This window comes from Punica granatum, chromosome 5, assembly GCF_007655135.1.
Source record: "Punica granatum isolate Tunisia-2019 chromosome 5, ASM765513v2, whole genome shotgun sequence".
Lineage (NCBI taxonomy): Eukaryota > Viridiplantae > Streptophyta > Magnoliopsida > Myrtales > Lythraceae > Punica > Punica granatum.
In genome coordinates, this window is record NC_045131.1 from 4,693,347 (window position 1) to 4,709,045 (window position 15,699).

Sequence of the window (15,699 nt, forward strand, 5' to 3'; positions counted from 1 at the left end):
ACAATTTTTCATATTTTTTCCTAACCATTTTTATAGTCAAGATTTTAATAATTAATTTTTCATCTATTTTCCCATCTATACGTACATATATATATATATATATATTCTCATATATCCATATATTTGTCAACACTTGCAATCATTACATTAAATCAAGTTAATTGGATCATGATCCAACTCGAAAACCAAAAAGCAATCTTAAATATCTACACTTATCAAATATATGGTCTTCAATTGACACATAATTTACATAATTATTCTTTTCCGGTGTGCACCACTCAGTATTAAGAAAGCCAATAGGTTCTTAAATCCTACTAATTCAAGTTCTAGGCATGTTGATTCGTTAAGGAGTAAAACTCTTTTAATTGTGAATTTTCTTTCATGACTCAAACTAATCAAAAACCTCATTTAAGTAAAACGGACGCCACACCACTCGAGTCAATCCATGTGGATCAAAGAGATGACATACATGAATAATTCGCACAATTTAAATCTTGACCAACAATAACAATGATGATAATTCAAGCCCATGGTTTTCTGTATGTAAGGAAGCCTATACACATATTATGCATATAAGGAAGGACATCAAGGATGCCGTCGGCCGCTGAAATTCTGTCCACATCGGGTGAGCGTTCGCTTTCTAAACTTCTTCCACTTTGGCAAACATGATTCATATACATGTACATCAACTTTAAATCAATGAAGAGGAAAGTATTGCGGCCGATGGACCTCATTCTGCAAGTCTCGGGAGGAGATGATTTTCTGCTTGACTGGTTTTTCTTCCTAGTTTGGTGAGGAAGGAAGTTTTAGATGGGCAGAACCTTTGATTCAAGGGCACGTCCTTTGGATTACGCATGCATATATTGAAAATATTGATCTCAATCTAGGAAGCACATATAGAGATATGTATATTGGTAAATTAGTCAATTGATTGATTGATATGATTTTGCTCACTCATAATAATTTAAAGACGACCCTGAACTCCTTTCCCGTGGGCTTGAAAACTGAAATATCTCGGTTTACCATTTGATTAATCAAACTGATATACTTATTTAATACGTGTAGTGAGTACTGATCGTCCACTGTCGATTAAATAATCAAATTTGTCCATGCACATTGAAAGTATATATTCCAAGATGAAATCCGTTGCATGAGGACGTTCAAAGTACTTGATCTTAACGCATGCATGCATCTCCTAATCTTTTTCCTTTTAAAATATATAAAAATAAACCGTAAATCTGTAACCCATAAAATAAACTATAAATCTGCTATGTTTGCATCTCACAGTACTTTCAGTTGATCCTCGAATACCATGTGGATTAAACCAACATCAATTAATAGAACGAACCTTCAGTGGTGCTAGCTCGATTCCGGATTTACTCTTATTACTAATGAAATTTGCCGTAAAATTTTATTTTATCTTTTCTATCTCTTGCTAGCTAGCATATGATCGACTGCAAATAAAGTAACACATCAAGGAAAAGGTTTATTCCCCATCAAATATGAATTAATTAATTGTCTAGACATCTAGCTGGAGAAGAAATTTCATTCCATAAATGATGGTCCAAAGTATGCATGTTGACTATAATCGAGACCTCATTACTTATTTTGAAGAAGATATTTATATCGTATGGTCCAACTGATAAACCTTGCGATAGTTATCGAGAACATAGAAAATCGCCGGAGAATTTAGTGCGGGTGAGATGCCATACAATTTATGTCTATGGCCATGGGCATCTCCTTTTATTCATAGAGCCTCAAAATAGCTAAACGAGGCGTAAGAGCCCACTTAGGATAGGAAGCAGGAAAATTCCTCCTAGAGAATAAAAGAAAAAACACGAAGGTTCCTTTCTTTCGGTTGATCCTCAAATCCCACGTGAATTATAACAACATTTCTATAAAGGATGTTAAGCATGATAGTGCTCGCTCTCAACCTCAAATTCAAAAATATTCTAAATTTATTATTATCAGTGGAATTTTCGGTAACTTTTTTTTTTTCCGTGTTCTGTATCACTTGCTATCAAATGACTGGAAAAAGGATGAACACACATATTTCCAGGTCATTACAGTGCCATGCATTAAACTAAATAAAGAGAGAAAGTATCCCAAAGTATATAAGGCACGAGGACCCAATGAAATATCGATCAATCACATGCGGTGGCAATAGATTCAAATAATTAATTTTGAAGGATGAAATCCGTTCAACATTTTACGTATGTAACACACACACATATATATTGTATGCATTTATATCTTCAAATTATGTTTGTTATGACAGATCGGAATGAAAGAGAATTGACATTGACATTGAATACGATCTTGTCTTATACATTAATTCCTTTTCTGGGTGTTTTTCTTTCATTCGTACCAAATATGGCTGAAGGGTTTAATAATAAGATCGATAATTAAAATATCTAGAGAGAAAAAGCTCTAGCTTGCTTAACCATAATCTACATTTCATGAATTACCTAAAGTATCCTATGCCATGTTTACCCAAAAAAGAAAAAATTCTATGCCATTGATAAACACCATAATTTTTGTTTTTTTTTTTGTATACTTTGATATCCGAAAATCCAACAAAGACCAACTAATCTAGTTCGATCTATGTCAGCCCATCAAAGGGTTAAAATCTCTCAATCAAGAATTTTCTCCATTCACAATACTCGAATCTGAAATTTTATTTAAGAGGAACATATTCCACACTTGAACCGATCCTCATCGGTCACCATAATTTTTGTTTTATCCAAACACAAAACACAACCGTTCTTCTTTCCCCCCTCTTTGCCCTTCTTGGGCCAGAAAAGATTTATTAGTCTTAACTTTACTTCTAATAAATTGCCCCGTATTTTCTGCTGAGGCCGAAAGAGCTTTACTGGAAATTGCAGTCTGTTTCCTTATAAAAGGTCAACATCATTTTCCCATTTTGGGCAACCATTAGTAAACAAAGACTAAAAAAAAAAAAAAAGATTCAAAATTTTGTCATCCAAGTGGACGTGCCGGAGTGGTTATCGGGCATGACTAGATATCATGTGACTCGTTCGCGTTTTCCCTTTTTTTTTTTTTTCCTTTTCTCGAATAAGTTATCCGGTCTTCTGTTGTCCTCTATAGAACCGGAAAATTCAGCGGGGCTCCTCCGATTTCTATTGAACCGGCGGAATTTCAGCATACGGTACTGGACAACCCTGCAAAAATATCAGCAGACAATAGATATTCCTACCGAAAAAAAGTAAAAATAAAATAAAATATCAGCAGACATAAAACCCTAACGCGAAGAATAATCATTATCTCTCTGTCTTGTGATATCCACAAAAGAATGAAGCATCTCTACTGTAATATTGCAGGTGTATGAAGCGCTCGAAGTTCTTTGATTTTCTTGCAGAGAAAACCAGAATAATACACACAGGTACCATGTGTTTATTCATTGTTAATTCCATTCCATATGTATTCTCATTACGCGTCAATTCCATTCATGGGCACAAACGTATAGGGATGTAGTTTATAGAGTCAAATGAGCAATATGTCGAGCACGTCATAGGCACAAACGTTTAGGGATTAGTGACAAGCAAAGACAACTAATGCAGACAGGTGTTTAACCAGCAAAGTTAAATGTCAGAGAATGCAAATCATAGATGGACAGATAGTATGAACAGAGGATTTGAGGATGATCACCAATTTGAAGCGTAACGGTTGTTCAGGGAAGGCAAGCGAGTCAGCAGCACTGTCTACCGATTGTTTGCTCGGCGGAGAAGGAAGTTACAAAGAAAGCGCAAAGAGAATGAATATTGGAGCGGGTATGCCCCCTAAGTGGTAAAATTCTCCACAACCGACTAATTCAGTCGAGTTGTAAAATTCTTCCGGTATAGATATTTTGCATTCACGAGAATTCGAACCTGAGACCTTACGCGTCGAATCTCTTGAATCAACTCACCTTGATAAATATTAATAGATTTTCATCCTAATAAAATCTTATGGACCAAAACTGTGAATGATATACTCATTATTTTGATCAAATTCTTTCGTTCTAATTTTCTCCATAACTTCTGCCCATAAAAAAAAAAACCTCTATAGCTTGACATATATCAACTCATAAAAGATCAAATATACCTATTTTTCCTTTTCCATGAGTCCTAAACTTTAATATTATTTTCTAATATTGCATTCTAAATAAAAAAAAAATATTGACAGATTTCCATCCAAAAAAAAAATTTATGGACCAAAGTCGCGAATGATAATCTTTTTATATTGATCAAACCCTTTCATTCTCATTTTCTTCATAGTTTGACATATATCAACTCATGAAGGATCAAGTATACCCTTCCCATTTTATAAAACCTAAACTTTAATATCATTTTATAATATTGCATTCTAAATCAAATATTGATAGATTTTCGTCCTAAGAAAATCCTATGGATCAAAATTGTGAATGATAAATTTATTATTTTGATCAAATTCTTTTGTTCTAATTTTCTCCACAGGTTCTGACGGAAAAAAAAAGAAAAAAGAAAAAAAAAACTCCATAGCTTGACATATGTCAACTCATAAAAGATCAAGATACCTATTTTTCCTTTTCCATAAGTCCTAAACTTTAATATTATTTTATAATATTGCATTCTAAATAAAAAATATTGACAGATTTCCATCCGAAAAAAAAAATCTTATGGACCAAACTTGTGAATGATAATCTTTTCATATTTATCAAATCCTTTCATTCTCATGTTCTTCATAGTTTGACATATATGAACTCATGAAGGATCAAGTATACCTTTCCCATTTTATAAAACCTAAACTTTAATATCATTTTATAATATTACATTGTAAATCAAATATTGATAGATTTTCATAAATCTTAAGAAAATCTTATGGACCAAAGTTGTGAATGATAAACTCATTACATTTATCAAATTTCTCGAGATTAGTATAGGTGATTTTGTGCCCTCACACAAACAGCTAGCTTTTCATGAAGAAATTGTATTAGAGCCTAGGAAAGTCATGCAGGTCATGGGTTCGAAACCCAAAAAATCAATATGGGGATCGTCAGTCGAAAAGAGCCTCGCGCGAAGCGTGGTGGACCTCAGGATGAGTATATGTGATTTTGTGCCCTCATACGAACAGCTAGCTTTTTGTGAAGAAATTTATAAGGAAGGTTTATGGCCTAATATAAAATTTAGATATAGCAAACTAAATAAAGGGATCTGGAAATCCCACTAACGATAACTGAATCCAAGACCTCATGGTTCTATACTTGTGCCACTACACCAAAGCCACCTCACATTGATCAAATTCTTGCATTCTCATTATTACACTCTAATCTCTCTCTCTCTCTCTCTCTCTGTGCATGATTGGGGACGAATTGGTTTGGATAATTGCTCTTGAGATTGTTCATCCCATATAATTCCCCTTGTGGAATTTTTTGGCAAACCTATCTTCCTAAAAAGCACCGGCAATATTATTAAAAAAAAGGATAAATAGACTAATAATGAATTCGTATAATGGAAGAGTTATATCAGATGTTCCTCATCGTGTCGCGGCAAAGAAAGGTCATTAAGAATTATATCAGAAAACATGATAAGCAAGAACATCTCTTCATTTTTTTTCCTTGATTATTCGCATTGATGAGAAAGGGAAAAACAAAAAAACGAGAAATTAACAACGCAAGCAACCATGCGATCGATGAGAATTAATATATGAGCCCTTGATAATTATAAACTAATCAAATTCAAACTGCATTTATGAAAGCCTATTCTGGCGTGCCTTACTTAATCTAACTCTGCAACGTGTTGATCATGTCTTGTCATTGCATCGTGTCAGACAATAGCTGAGACCCGAGAAAGTGTGATTGACAATCTATGGCACGTCTATTGCAACATTCCCACTCAAGACAAACTCACCCATCCCCGCATTGAAAGTTCAACATCTCCCCTCCCAAAGCTCTAACAGATATTGAGTAAAAGACCGAGAGTGGATCTTTCCCTAAACTACTTCTGCTTATATATATATAAATATATATATATATATATGCACATACATATATAAGGCTTGAGATGCTGCTGTCTTGGAATAAGATGTAGAAGTGGTTGGCGACCAGAATACGATCGACGAAAGCGTTGTTCTAACTATACACAGTCATCTCAGCTAGTCCTAACTAGATTTATGGTGCCGATCTGCTCTCAGCCACTGGTCACTGCATTTTCTTTGATTGTTCCTCCTTCGTCTGTATCAGTTGAACATCATCTATAATTAGAGAAAAGAAACATTCGAAAGAACAGTATAAAAAACATGTGAGTCACATGCATGCATGCACGCTATACCTTTTGCGAGAAGCTTCTTGTAATGACGGTATCCCTGGAAAAACAACCAAAAAGGAATCAGTCATTGGTTCAACTTCCAGCAAAGCACGTAAATATACGAGGCGCAGAGGCACAGGGCACGCTGGAGATGCTTGCTTACCTTGTCAGTTCCATATAAGAAGTCACAGTAGGTGAAGACTGAAGCAAAGTTGTTGTGGCTCTGCCCTCCAACATAATGGTGATAATCATGATGGTCCGCGCCACCATAAAACGGAATGTACTTTGTGGGACTCCAGGGCAAGTCGTACCTATTTTACAATAGATGAATCAACAAACATCAGGCCATCAGGTCGAATATAACAGGCAGCAAAGAAATAAAGGGCGTGTCATTATTTGTCTGCAGCTGGCTAATGGTATACTGCCGCCGTTTGTACCCGCTATGCACATCAATGGCTTCAATCTGCCGCAAAACGAACCATAGCCATAGGGTGATCATGTGCCCGGGGACAATCACAGGCCCAAGGAAAGATGGGATTCCCAGAATCAAAACCTCGGCCCAATGCGCATACAATGCTGCAAAGCCGATCGGGGCAGTGTACTCGTGGTGAACGTGGTGGATTTTCTCGTAACCCCACTTGCAGTGCAAGAACCTGTGGAACCAGTAGTGGGTATAGTCCTCAATCATGAAGTACACGAACAGTTGCAGAAAGATCTCCCACCCCGACGGCAATGGCAGCCCCGTTCGGATTCCAACCATCTGTATGAACGGGCCATAAAAACCAAGAGGAATCAATTGCAGTCACAGCTAGCAATGTATAGAAATACCATGCATGCAAACCGCGTAAGCCAAAGAGAAAATGAGGCTAATTTCCATCAGGGCCGAAGCAAGATGGAGAATATATGGTGACATAAGGAGCGCGTATTCTGAAGCCCTGCAACCTAACCTAAGCTCGGGTCGGGGACGGACCAACAGGGAACGAAGTATAATATATAAGAATGGACAGATTCATGCACGTCGTACCTTGACGGTAGGATAGGAGAGAAGCTGAAGGGGCCCAACGAGGAAGAAGAATATCCACGTGACGTCCCTGTAGCAGCGGAACATCTCGGAGAACGAGAGGTGGACGCGGGGCTGAATCTTGTACCTGCCGAAGCCAGCAGATGGGGAGAGCTCCAGGAGGACCAACGGGAGAGGGGCGAGGGTGAAGATGAAGAAGACGAAGATTGTGGTGTGGCAGTAGAGGAAGTATTCGGACTTGGTGGCGGAGTAGTTGAACCAGACGGTCTCGGCGAATGTCAGGCTGCTGCGGCCAAGGGCGGCTTCTGCCTCCTGAATTGAGCCGTGAGGCAGCATTGTCGGCCGCCCTTAGTGAAGAAACGAGAGAGAGAGAGAGAGAGAGAGAGATTACTAACTAAATCTTGAACAATGACGATTGTTTAAATACGCGGGAAGGGAACTCATGTCATGTCATGTTTGAATTAACTGTACGGATGTTCAGTTCATTTGGACATGTCAGAACCTTTGATTCAAGGGCACGTCCTTTGGATTACGCATGCATCTATGTAAAATATATAGAGATATTTATATTGGTAAATTAGGCAATTGATTGATTGATATAGAGATATGTATGTTGGTAAATTAGTCAATTGATTGATTGATATGATTTTGCTCACTCATAATAACTTAAGACGACCCTGAACTCATTTCCCGCGTGCTTGAAAACTGAAGTAGCTTGGTTTACCATTTGATTAATCAAACTGATCTACTTATTTAATAGGTATAGTGAGTACTGATCATCCACTCTCGATTAAATGATCAAATTGCCCATGCACATTGAAAGTATATATTCAAAGATGAAATCCGTTGCATGAGGACGTTCAAAGTACATGATCTTAAAGCATGCATGCATCATCTAATATTTTTCCTTTTAAAAGATATAAAAATAAACCATAAATCTGTAACCGAAAAAATAAACCTTAAATCTGCTATGTTAGCATCTCACAGTACTTTCAGTTGATCCTCGAATACCATGTGGATTAAGCCAATATTAATTAATAGAACGAACGTTCGGTGGCATTCGCTCGGTTCCGTAAAATTTTATTTTATCTTTTCTATCTCTTGCTAGCTAGCATATGATCGACTGCAAATAAAGAAACACGTCAATGAAAAGGTTTAGTCCCCTTCAAATGCGAATGAATTAATTGTCTAGACAATCTAGCTGGAGAAGAAATTTCATTCCATAAATGATGGTCCACAGTATGCATGTTGACAATAATCGAGACCTCATTACTTATTTTGAAGAAGATATTTATATCGTATGGTCCAACTGATAAACCTCGCGATATTTATCGAGAACACAATGCCATACAATTTATTTCTATGGCCATAGGCATCTCCTTTTCTTCATAGAGCTTCAAAATAGCTAAACGAGGCGTAAGAGCCCATGTCTGAACAAACTGCTTAGGATAGGAAGCAAGAAAATTCCTTCTAGAGAATAAAAGAAAAAACACGAAAGTTCCTTTCTTTCGGTTGATCCTCGAATACCACGTGAATTATAACAACATTTCTATAAAGGATGTTAAGCATGATAGTGCTCCCTCTCAAGCTCATATTCAAAAATATTCTAAATTTATTCTTATCAGTGGAATTTTCGGTAACTTTTTTTTTTCCGTGTTCTGTATCACTTGCTATCAAATGACTGGAAAAAGGATGAACACACATATTTCCAGGTCATTACAGTGCCATGCATTAAACTAAATAAAGAGAGAAAGTATCCCAAAGTATAAAAGGCACGAGGACCCAATGAAATATCGATCAATCACATGCGGTGGTAATAGATTCAAATAATTAATTTTGAAGGATGGAATCCGTTCAACATTTTATGTATGTAACACACACACACATATATATGGTATGCACTTATATACATGTACACATCTATCTTCAAATTATGTTTGTTATGACGGATCGGAATGAAAGAGAATTGAATTGACATGGAATACGATCTTGTCTTATACATTAATTCCTTTTCTGGATGTTTTTCTTTCATTCGTACCAAATATGGCTGAAGGGTTTAATAATAAGATCGATAATTAAAATATCTAGAGGGAAAAAGCTCTTTCTTGCTTAACCATAATAAACATTTCATGAATTACCTAAAGTATTATATGCCATGTTTACCCAAAAAAGAAAAAATTCTATGCCATTGATAAACACCATAATTTTTTTTTGTGTATACTTTGATATCCGAAAATTCAACCAAGGCCGACTAATTTAGTTCGATCTAGGTCAGCCCACTAAAGGGTTAAAATCTCTCAATCAAGAATTTTCTCCATTCACAATACTATCCGAAACTTTATTTAAGATGAACAAATTCCACGCTGCTTGAACCGATCCTCATCTGTCACCATAATTTTTGTTTTAGCCAAACACAAAACACAATCGTTCTTCTTTTCCCCGTCTTTGCCCTTCTTGGGCCAGAAAAGATGTATTAGTCTTAACTTTACTTCTAAGAAATTACCCTGTATTTTCTGCTGAGGCCGAAAGAGCTTCTTGTGGAAATTGCAGTCCGTTTCATTATAAAAGATCAACATCATTTTCCCCTTTCGGGCAACAATTAGTTTTTAAAAAAAAAAAGATTCAAAATTTTGTCATCCAAGTGAACGTGCCGGAGTGGTTATCGGGCATGACTAGAAATCAAGTGGGCTCGTTCGCGTTTTCCCCTTTTTTTTTTTCCTTTTCTCAAATAAGTTATCCGGTCTTCTGTTGTCCTCTATAGAACCGGAAAATTCAACGGGGCTCCTCCGGTTTCTATTGAACCGGGATGTAGTTTATGGAGTCAAATGAGCAATATGTCGAGCACGTCATGGGCACAAACGTTTAGGGATTAGTTACAAGCAAAGATAACTAATGCAGAGAGGTGTTCAACCAGCAAAGTTAAATGTCAGAGAATGCAAAGCATAGATGGACAGATAGTATGAACAGAGGACTTGAGAATGATCACCAATTTGAAGAGTAGCAGTTGTTCAGGGAAGGCAAGCGAGTCAGCAGCACTGTCTACCGATTGTTTGCTCGGCAGAGAAGGAAGTTACAAAGAAAGCGCAAAGAGAATGAATATTGGAGCGAGATAGGCCCACTAAGAGGTAAAACTCTCCACAACCGACGACTAATTCAGTCGAGCCGGTTCGGCTCACTAAATGATAAAATTCTTCCAGTATAGATATTCTATATTCACGAGGACTCGAACCTAAGACCTTACGCGTCGAACCGTTTGAACCAACTCACTTTGGTAAATATTAATGGATTTTCATCCTAAGAAAATCTTATGGACCAAAATTGTGAATGATAAACTTATTATTTTGATCAAATTCTTTAGTTTTAATTTTCTCCATAGCTTCTGCCCAAAAAAAAACCTCTATAGGTTGACATATATCAACTCATAAAAGATCAAGTATACCTATTTTTCCTTTTCCATAAGTCCTAAACTTTAATATTATTTTATAATATTGCATTCTAAATAAAAAATATTGACAGATTTCCATCCAAAAAAAAATGTTATGAACTAAGTCGTGAATGATAATCATTTTACATTGACCAAATCCTTTCATTCTCATTTTCTTCATAGTTTGGCATATATCAACTTATGAAAGATGAAGTATACCTACCTTTCCCTTTTTATAAAACCTAAACTTTAATATCATTTTATAATATTGCATTCTAAATCAGATATTGATAGATTTTCATCCTAAGAAAATCTTATGGATCAAAATTGTGAATGATAAACTTATTATTTTGATCAAATTCTATCGTTCTAATTTTCTCCACAGGTTCTGCCGAAAAAAAAAAAACTCCACAGCTTGACATATATCAATTCATAAAAGATCAAGTATACCTATTTTTCCTTTTCCATAAGTCCTAAACTTTAATATTATTTTATAATATTGCATTCTAAATAAAAAATATTGACAGATTTCCATCCGAAAAACAAAAAAATCTTATGGACCAAACTTGTGAATGATAATCTTTTTATATTTGATCAAATGCTTTCATTCTCATGTTCTTCATAGTTTGACATATATCAACTCATGAAGGATCAAGTATACCTACCTTTCCCATTTTATAAAACCTAAACTTTAATATCATTTTTATAATATTGCATTGTAAATCAAATATTAATAGATTTTCATAAATCTTAAGAAAATCTTATGGACCAAAGTTGTGAATGATAAACTTATTACATTTATCAAATTTCTCGGGATGAGTATAGGTGATTTTGTGCCCTCACACGGACAGCTAGCTTTTCGTGGAGAAATGGTATCAGAGATTAGGAAAGTCATGCAGGTTATGGAGTTCAAAACCCAAAAAATCAATATGGGGGTCGTCCGTCGAAAAGAGCCTCGTCGGAAGCGTGGTGGGCCTCAGGATGAGTATAGGTGATTTTGTGCCCTCATATGGACAGTTAGCTTTTCGTGAAGAAATTTATAAGGGAGGTTTGTGGCCTAATATAAAAATTAGAGATAGCAAAATTAAATAAAGGGATTTGGAAGTCCCACTGACCATGACCGAATCCGAGACCTCATAGTTCCATACTTGTACCACTACTCCAAAGGTCCACTTCATATTGATCAAATTCTTTCATTCTCATTATTACACTCTAGTCTCTCTCTCTCTCTCTCTCTCTCTGCATGATTGGGGACGATTTGGTTTGGATAATTGCTCTTGATATTGTTCATCCCATTTAATTCCCTTCGTGGAATTTTTTCGCAAACCTATCTTCCTAAATAGCACCGGCAATATTATAAAAAAATGGATAAATTGACTAATAATGAATTCGTATAATGAAAGAGTTATATCAGATCTTCCTCATCGTGTCGCGGCAAAGAAAGATCATTAAGAATTATATCAGCAAACATGATAAGCAAGAACATCTCTTCATTTTTTTTCCTTGATTATTCGCATTGATGAGAAAGGGAAAAACAAAAAGCGAGAAATTAACAACGCGAGCAACCATGCGATCGATGAGAATTAATAAATGAGCCCCTAATAATTATTAACTAATCAAATTCAAGCTGCATTTATGAAAGTCTATTCTAGCGTGCCTTACTTAATCTAACTCTGCATCGTGTCAGAAAATAGCTGAGGCCCGAGAAAGTGTCATCGACAATCTATGGCACGCCTATTGCAACATTCCCACTCAAGACAAACTCACCCATCCCCGCATTGAAAGTTCAACATCTCCCCTCCCAAAGCTCTAACAGATATTGAGTAAAAGACCAAGAATGGATCTTTCACCAAACTACTTCTGCTTATATATATGTAAATATATATATATATATATATATATGCACATACATATATAAGGCTTGAGATGCTGCTGTCTTGGAATAAGATGTAGAAGTGGTTGGCGACCAGAATACGATCGACGAAAGCGTTGTTCTAACTATACACAGTCATCTCAGCTAGTCCTAACTAGATTTATGGTGCCGATCTGCTCTCAGCCACTGGTCACTGCATTTTCTTTGATTGTTCCTCCTTCGTCTGTATCAGTTGAACATCATCTATAATTAGAGAAAAGAAACATTCGAAAGAACAGTATAAAAAACATGTGAGTCACATGCATGCATGCACGCTATACCTTTTGCGAGAAGCTTCTTGTAATGACGGTATCCCTGGAAAAACAACCAAAAAGGAATCAGTCATTGGTTCAACTTCCAGCAAAGCACGTAAATATACGAGGCGCAGAGGCACAGGGCACGCTGGAGATGCTTGCTTACCTTGTCAGTTCCATATAAGAAGTCACAGTAGGTGAAGACTGAAGCAAAGTTGTTGTGGCTCTGCCCTCCAACATAATGGTGATAATCATGATGGTCCGCGCCACCATAAAACGGAATGTACTTTGTGGGACTCCAGGGCAAGTCGTACCTGTTTTACAATAGATGAATCAACGAACATCAGGCCATCGGGTCGAATATAACAGGCAGCAAAGAAATAAAGGGCGTGTCATTATTTGTCTGCAGCTGGCTAATGGTATACTGCCGCCGTGTGTACCCGCTATGCACATCAATGGCTTCAATCTGCCGCAAAACGAACCATAGCCATAGGGTGATCATGTGCCCGGGGACAATCACAGGCCCGAGGAAAGATGGGATTCCCAGAATCAAAATTTCGGCCCAATGCGCATACGATGCTGCAAAGCCGATCGGGGCAGTGTACTCATGGTGAACGCGGTGGATATTCTCGTAACCCCACTTGCAGTGCAAGAACCTGTGAAACCAGTAGTTGGTATAGTCCTCAATCATGAAGTACACCAACAGTTGCAGAAAGATCTCCCACCCCGATGGCAGTGGCAGCCCCGTTCGGATTCCAACCATCTGTATGCACGGGCCATAAAAACCAAGAGGAATCAATTGCAGTCACAGCTAGCAATGTATAGAAATACCATGCATGCAAACCGCGTAAGCCTAAAAGAAAATGAGGCTAATTTCCATCAGCGCCGAAGCAAGATGGAGAATTTATGGTGACACAAGGAGCGCGTATTCTGAAGCCCTGCAACCTAACCTAAGCTCGGGTCGGGGACGGACCGACAGGGAACGAAGTATAATATATAAGAATGGACAGATTCATGCACGTCGTACCTTGACGGTAGGATAGGAGAGAAGCTGAAGGGGCCCCACGAGGAAGAAGAATATCCACATGACGTCCCTGTAGCAGCGGAACATCTCGGAGAACGAGAGGTGGACGCGGGGCTGAATCTTGTACCTGCCGAAGCCGGTAGACGGGGAGAGCTCCAGGAGGACCAACGGGAGAGGGGCGAGGGTGAAGATGAAGAAGACGAAGATTGTGGTGTGGCAGTAGAGGAAATAGTCGGACTTGGTGGCGGAGTAGTTGAACCAGACGGTCTCGGCGAATGTCAGGCTGCTGCGGCCAAGGGCGGCTTCTGCCTCCTGAATCGAGCCGTGAGGCAGCATTGTCCGCCGCCCTTAGTGAAGAAACGAGAGAGAGAGAGAGAGAGAGATTACTAAATCTTGAACAATGACGATTGTTTAAATACGCGGGAAGGGAACTCATGTCATGTCATGTTCAGTTCATTTGGACATATCAGAACCTTTGATTCAAGGGCACATCCTTTGAATTACGCATGCATATATGTAAAATATATAGAGATATGTATATTGGTAAATTAGGCAATTGATTGATTGATATAGAGATACGTATATTGGTAAATTAGTCAATTGATTGATTGATTTGATTTAGCTCACTCATAATAACTAAGACGACCCTGAATTCCTTTCCTGTGGGCTTGAAAACTGAAGTATTTCGATTTACCATTTGATTAATCAAACTGATATACTTATTTAATACTATGGCCATGGGCATCTCCTTTTCTTCATAGAGCCTCAAAATAGCTAAACAAGGCGTAAGAGCCCATGTCGGAACAAACTGCTTAGGATATGAAGCAAGAAAATTCCTTCTAGAGAACAAAAGAAAAAACACGAAGGTCCATTTTTTTCGATTGATCCTCGAATACCACTTGAATTATAACAACTTTTCTATAAAAGATGTTAAGCACGATAGTGCCCACTCTCAACCTCAAATTCAAAATATTCTACCGAAAGAAAAAAATTCTAAATTTATTATTATTAGTGGAATTTTTGGTAACTTTTTATTTTCCGTGTTCTATATCACTTGCTATCCTATGACTGGAAAAAGGATGACACATATTTCCAGGTCATTACAGCGCCATGCATTAAACTAAATAAAGAGGGAAAGTATCCCAAAGTATAAAAGGCAGGAGGACCCAATGAAATATCGATCAATCACATGCGGTGGCAATAGATTCAAATAATTAAATTTGACGGATGGAATCTGTTCAACATTTTACGTATGTAACACACATATGCATTTATATACATGTACACATCTATCTTCATATTATGTTTGTTGTGACAGATCGGAATGAAAGAGAATCGATTTGACATTGAATACGATCTTGTCTTATACATTAATTCCTTTCCTGGATGTTTTTCTTTCATTCGTACCAAATATGGATGAAGTGTTTAATAATAAGATAGATAATTAAATATCTAGAGTGAAAAAGCCCTTGCTTGCTTAACCATAATCGACATTTCATGAATTACCTAAAATATTCTATGCCATGGTTAACCAAAAAAGGAAAAATTCTATGCCATAATTTTTGTTTTTTGTTTTTGTATACCATGATATCGGAAAGTCCAACAATGGCCGACTAATCCAGTACGATATGAGTCGGTCCATTAAGGAGTTAAAATCTCTCAATCAAAAATTTTCTCCATTCAAAATACTCGAATCCGAAACTTTATTAAAGAGGAACATATTCCATACTGCCTGAACCGATCACATCGGTCACCATAATTTTTGTTTTAGCCAAACACA

The 15,699-nt window shown here is 37.0% G+C and overlaps 2 protein-coding genes across 3 annotated transcripts; both read right to left on the reverse strand.

Moving 5' to 3' along the window:
* Positions 1-5,736: 5,736 nt before the first annotated feature.
* On the reverse strand, positions 5,737-7,657 carry LOC116207216 (methylsterol monooxygenase 1-2-like). Its single transcript, XM_031540103.1, has 5 exons — positions 7,309-7,657; positions 6,722-7,044; positions 6,448-6,595; positions 6,309-6,342; positions 5,737-6,211 (listed from the first exon to the last, which is right to left on the reverse strand). Exons 1-5 carry the CDS (start codon positions 7,639-7,641, stop codon positions 6,168-6,170), a joined length of 882 nt encoding a protein of 293 aa, XP_031395963.1. The 5' UTR covers positions 7,642-7,657; the 3' UTR covers positions 5,737-6,167.
* Positions 7,658-12,207: 4,550 nt separating this feature from the next.
* LOC116206988 (methylsterol monooxygenase 1-2-like) lies at positions 12,208-14,376 on the reverse strand. Of its 2 annotated transcripts, none has more exons than XM_031539834.1 (5): positions 13,923-14,376; positions 13,378-13,658; positions 13,062-13,209; positions 12,923-12,956; positions 12,208-12,825 (listed from the first exon to the last, which is right to left on the reverse strand). In XM_031539834.1, the coding sequence occupies exons 1-5, from the start codon at positions 14,253-14,255 to the stop codon at positions 12,782-12,784; spliced, it is 840 nt and encodes a 279-aa protein (XP_031395694.1). In that variant the 5' UTR covers positions 14,256-14,376; the 3' UTR covers positions 12,208-12,781. The 2 variants fall into 2 exon arrangements, with proteins under 2 accessions (XP_031395694.1, XP_031395693.1); XM_031539833.1 differs by having other exon boundaries at positions 13,336-13,658; positions 13,923-14,372.
* Between the last annotated feature and the right edge of the window lie 1,323 nt (positions 14,377-15,699).

Coding starts and splice junctions, on each gene's coding strand:
- LOC116207216 (XM_031540103.1), bottom strand. CDS start 7,641: ATGCTGCCTCACGGCTCAATTCAGGAGGCAGAAGCCGCCCTTGGCCGC. Junction 7,045..7,308: donor TCTCCTATCCTACCGTCAAG/GTACGACGTGCA, acceptor CCGTTCATACAG/ATGGTTGGAATCCGAACGGG. Junction 6,212..6,308: donor CAAGAAGCTTCTCGCAAAAG/GTATAGCGTGCA, acceptor CAACTGATACAG/ACGAAGGAGGAACAATCAAA.
- LOC116206988 (XM_031539833.1), bottom strand. CDS start 14,255: ATGCTGCCTCACGGCTCGATTCAGGAGGCAGAAGCCGCCCTTGGCCGC. Junction 13,210..13,335: donor GCCATTGATGTGCATAGCGG/GTACACACGGCG, acceptor ATTGTAAAACAG/GTACGACTTGCCCTGGAGTC. Junction 12,957..13,061: donor TCTTATATGGAACTGACAAG/GTAAGCAAGCAT, acceptor TTGTTTTTCCAG/GGATACCGTCATTACAAGAA.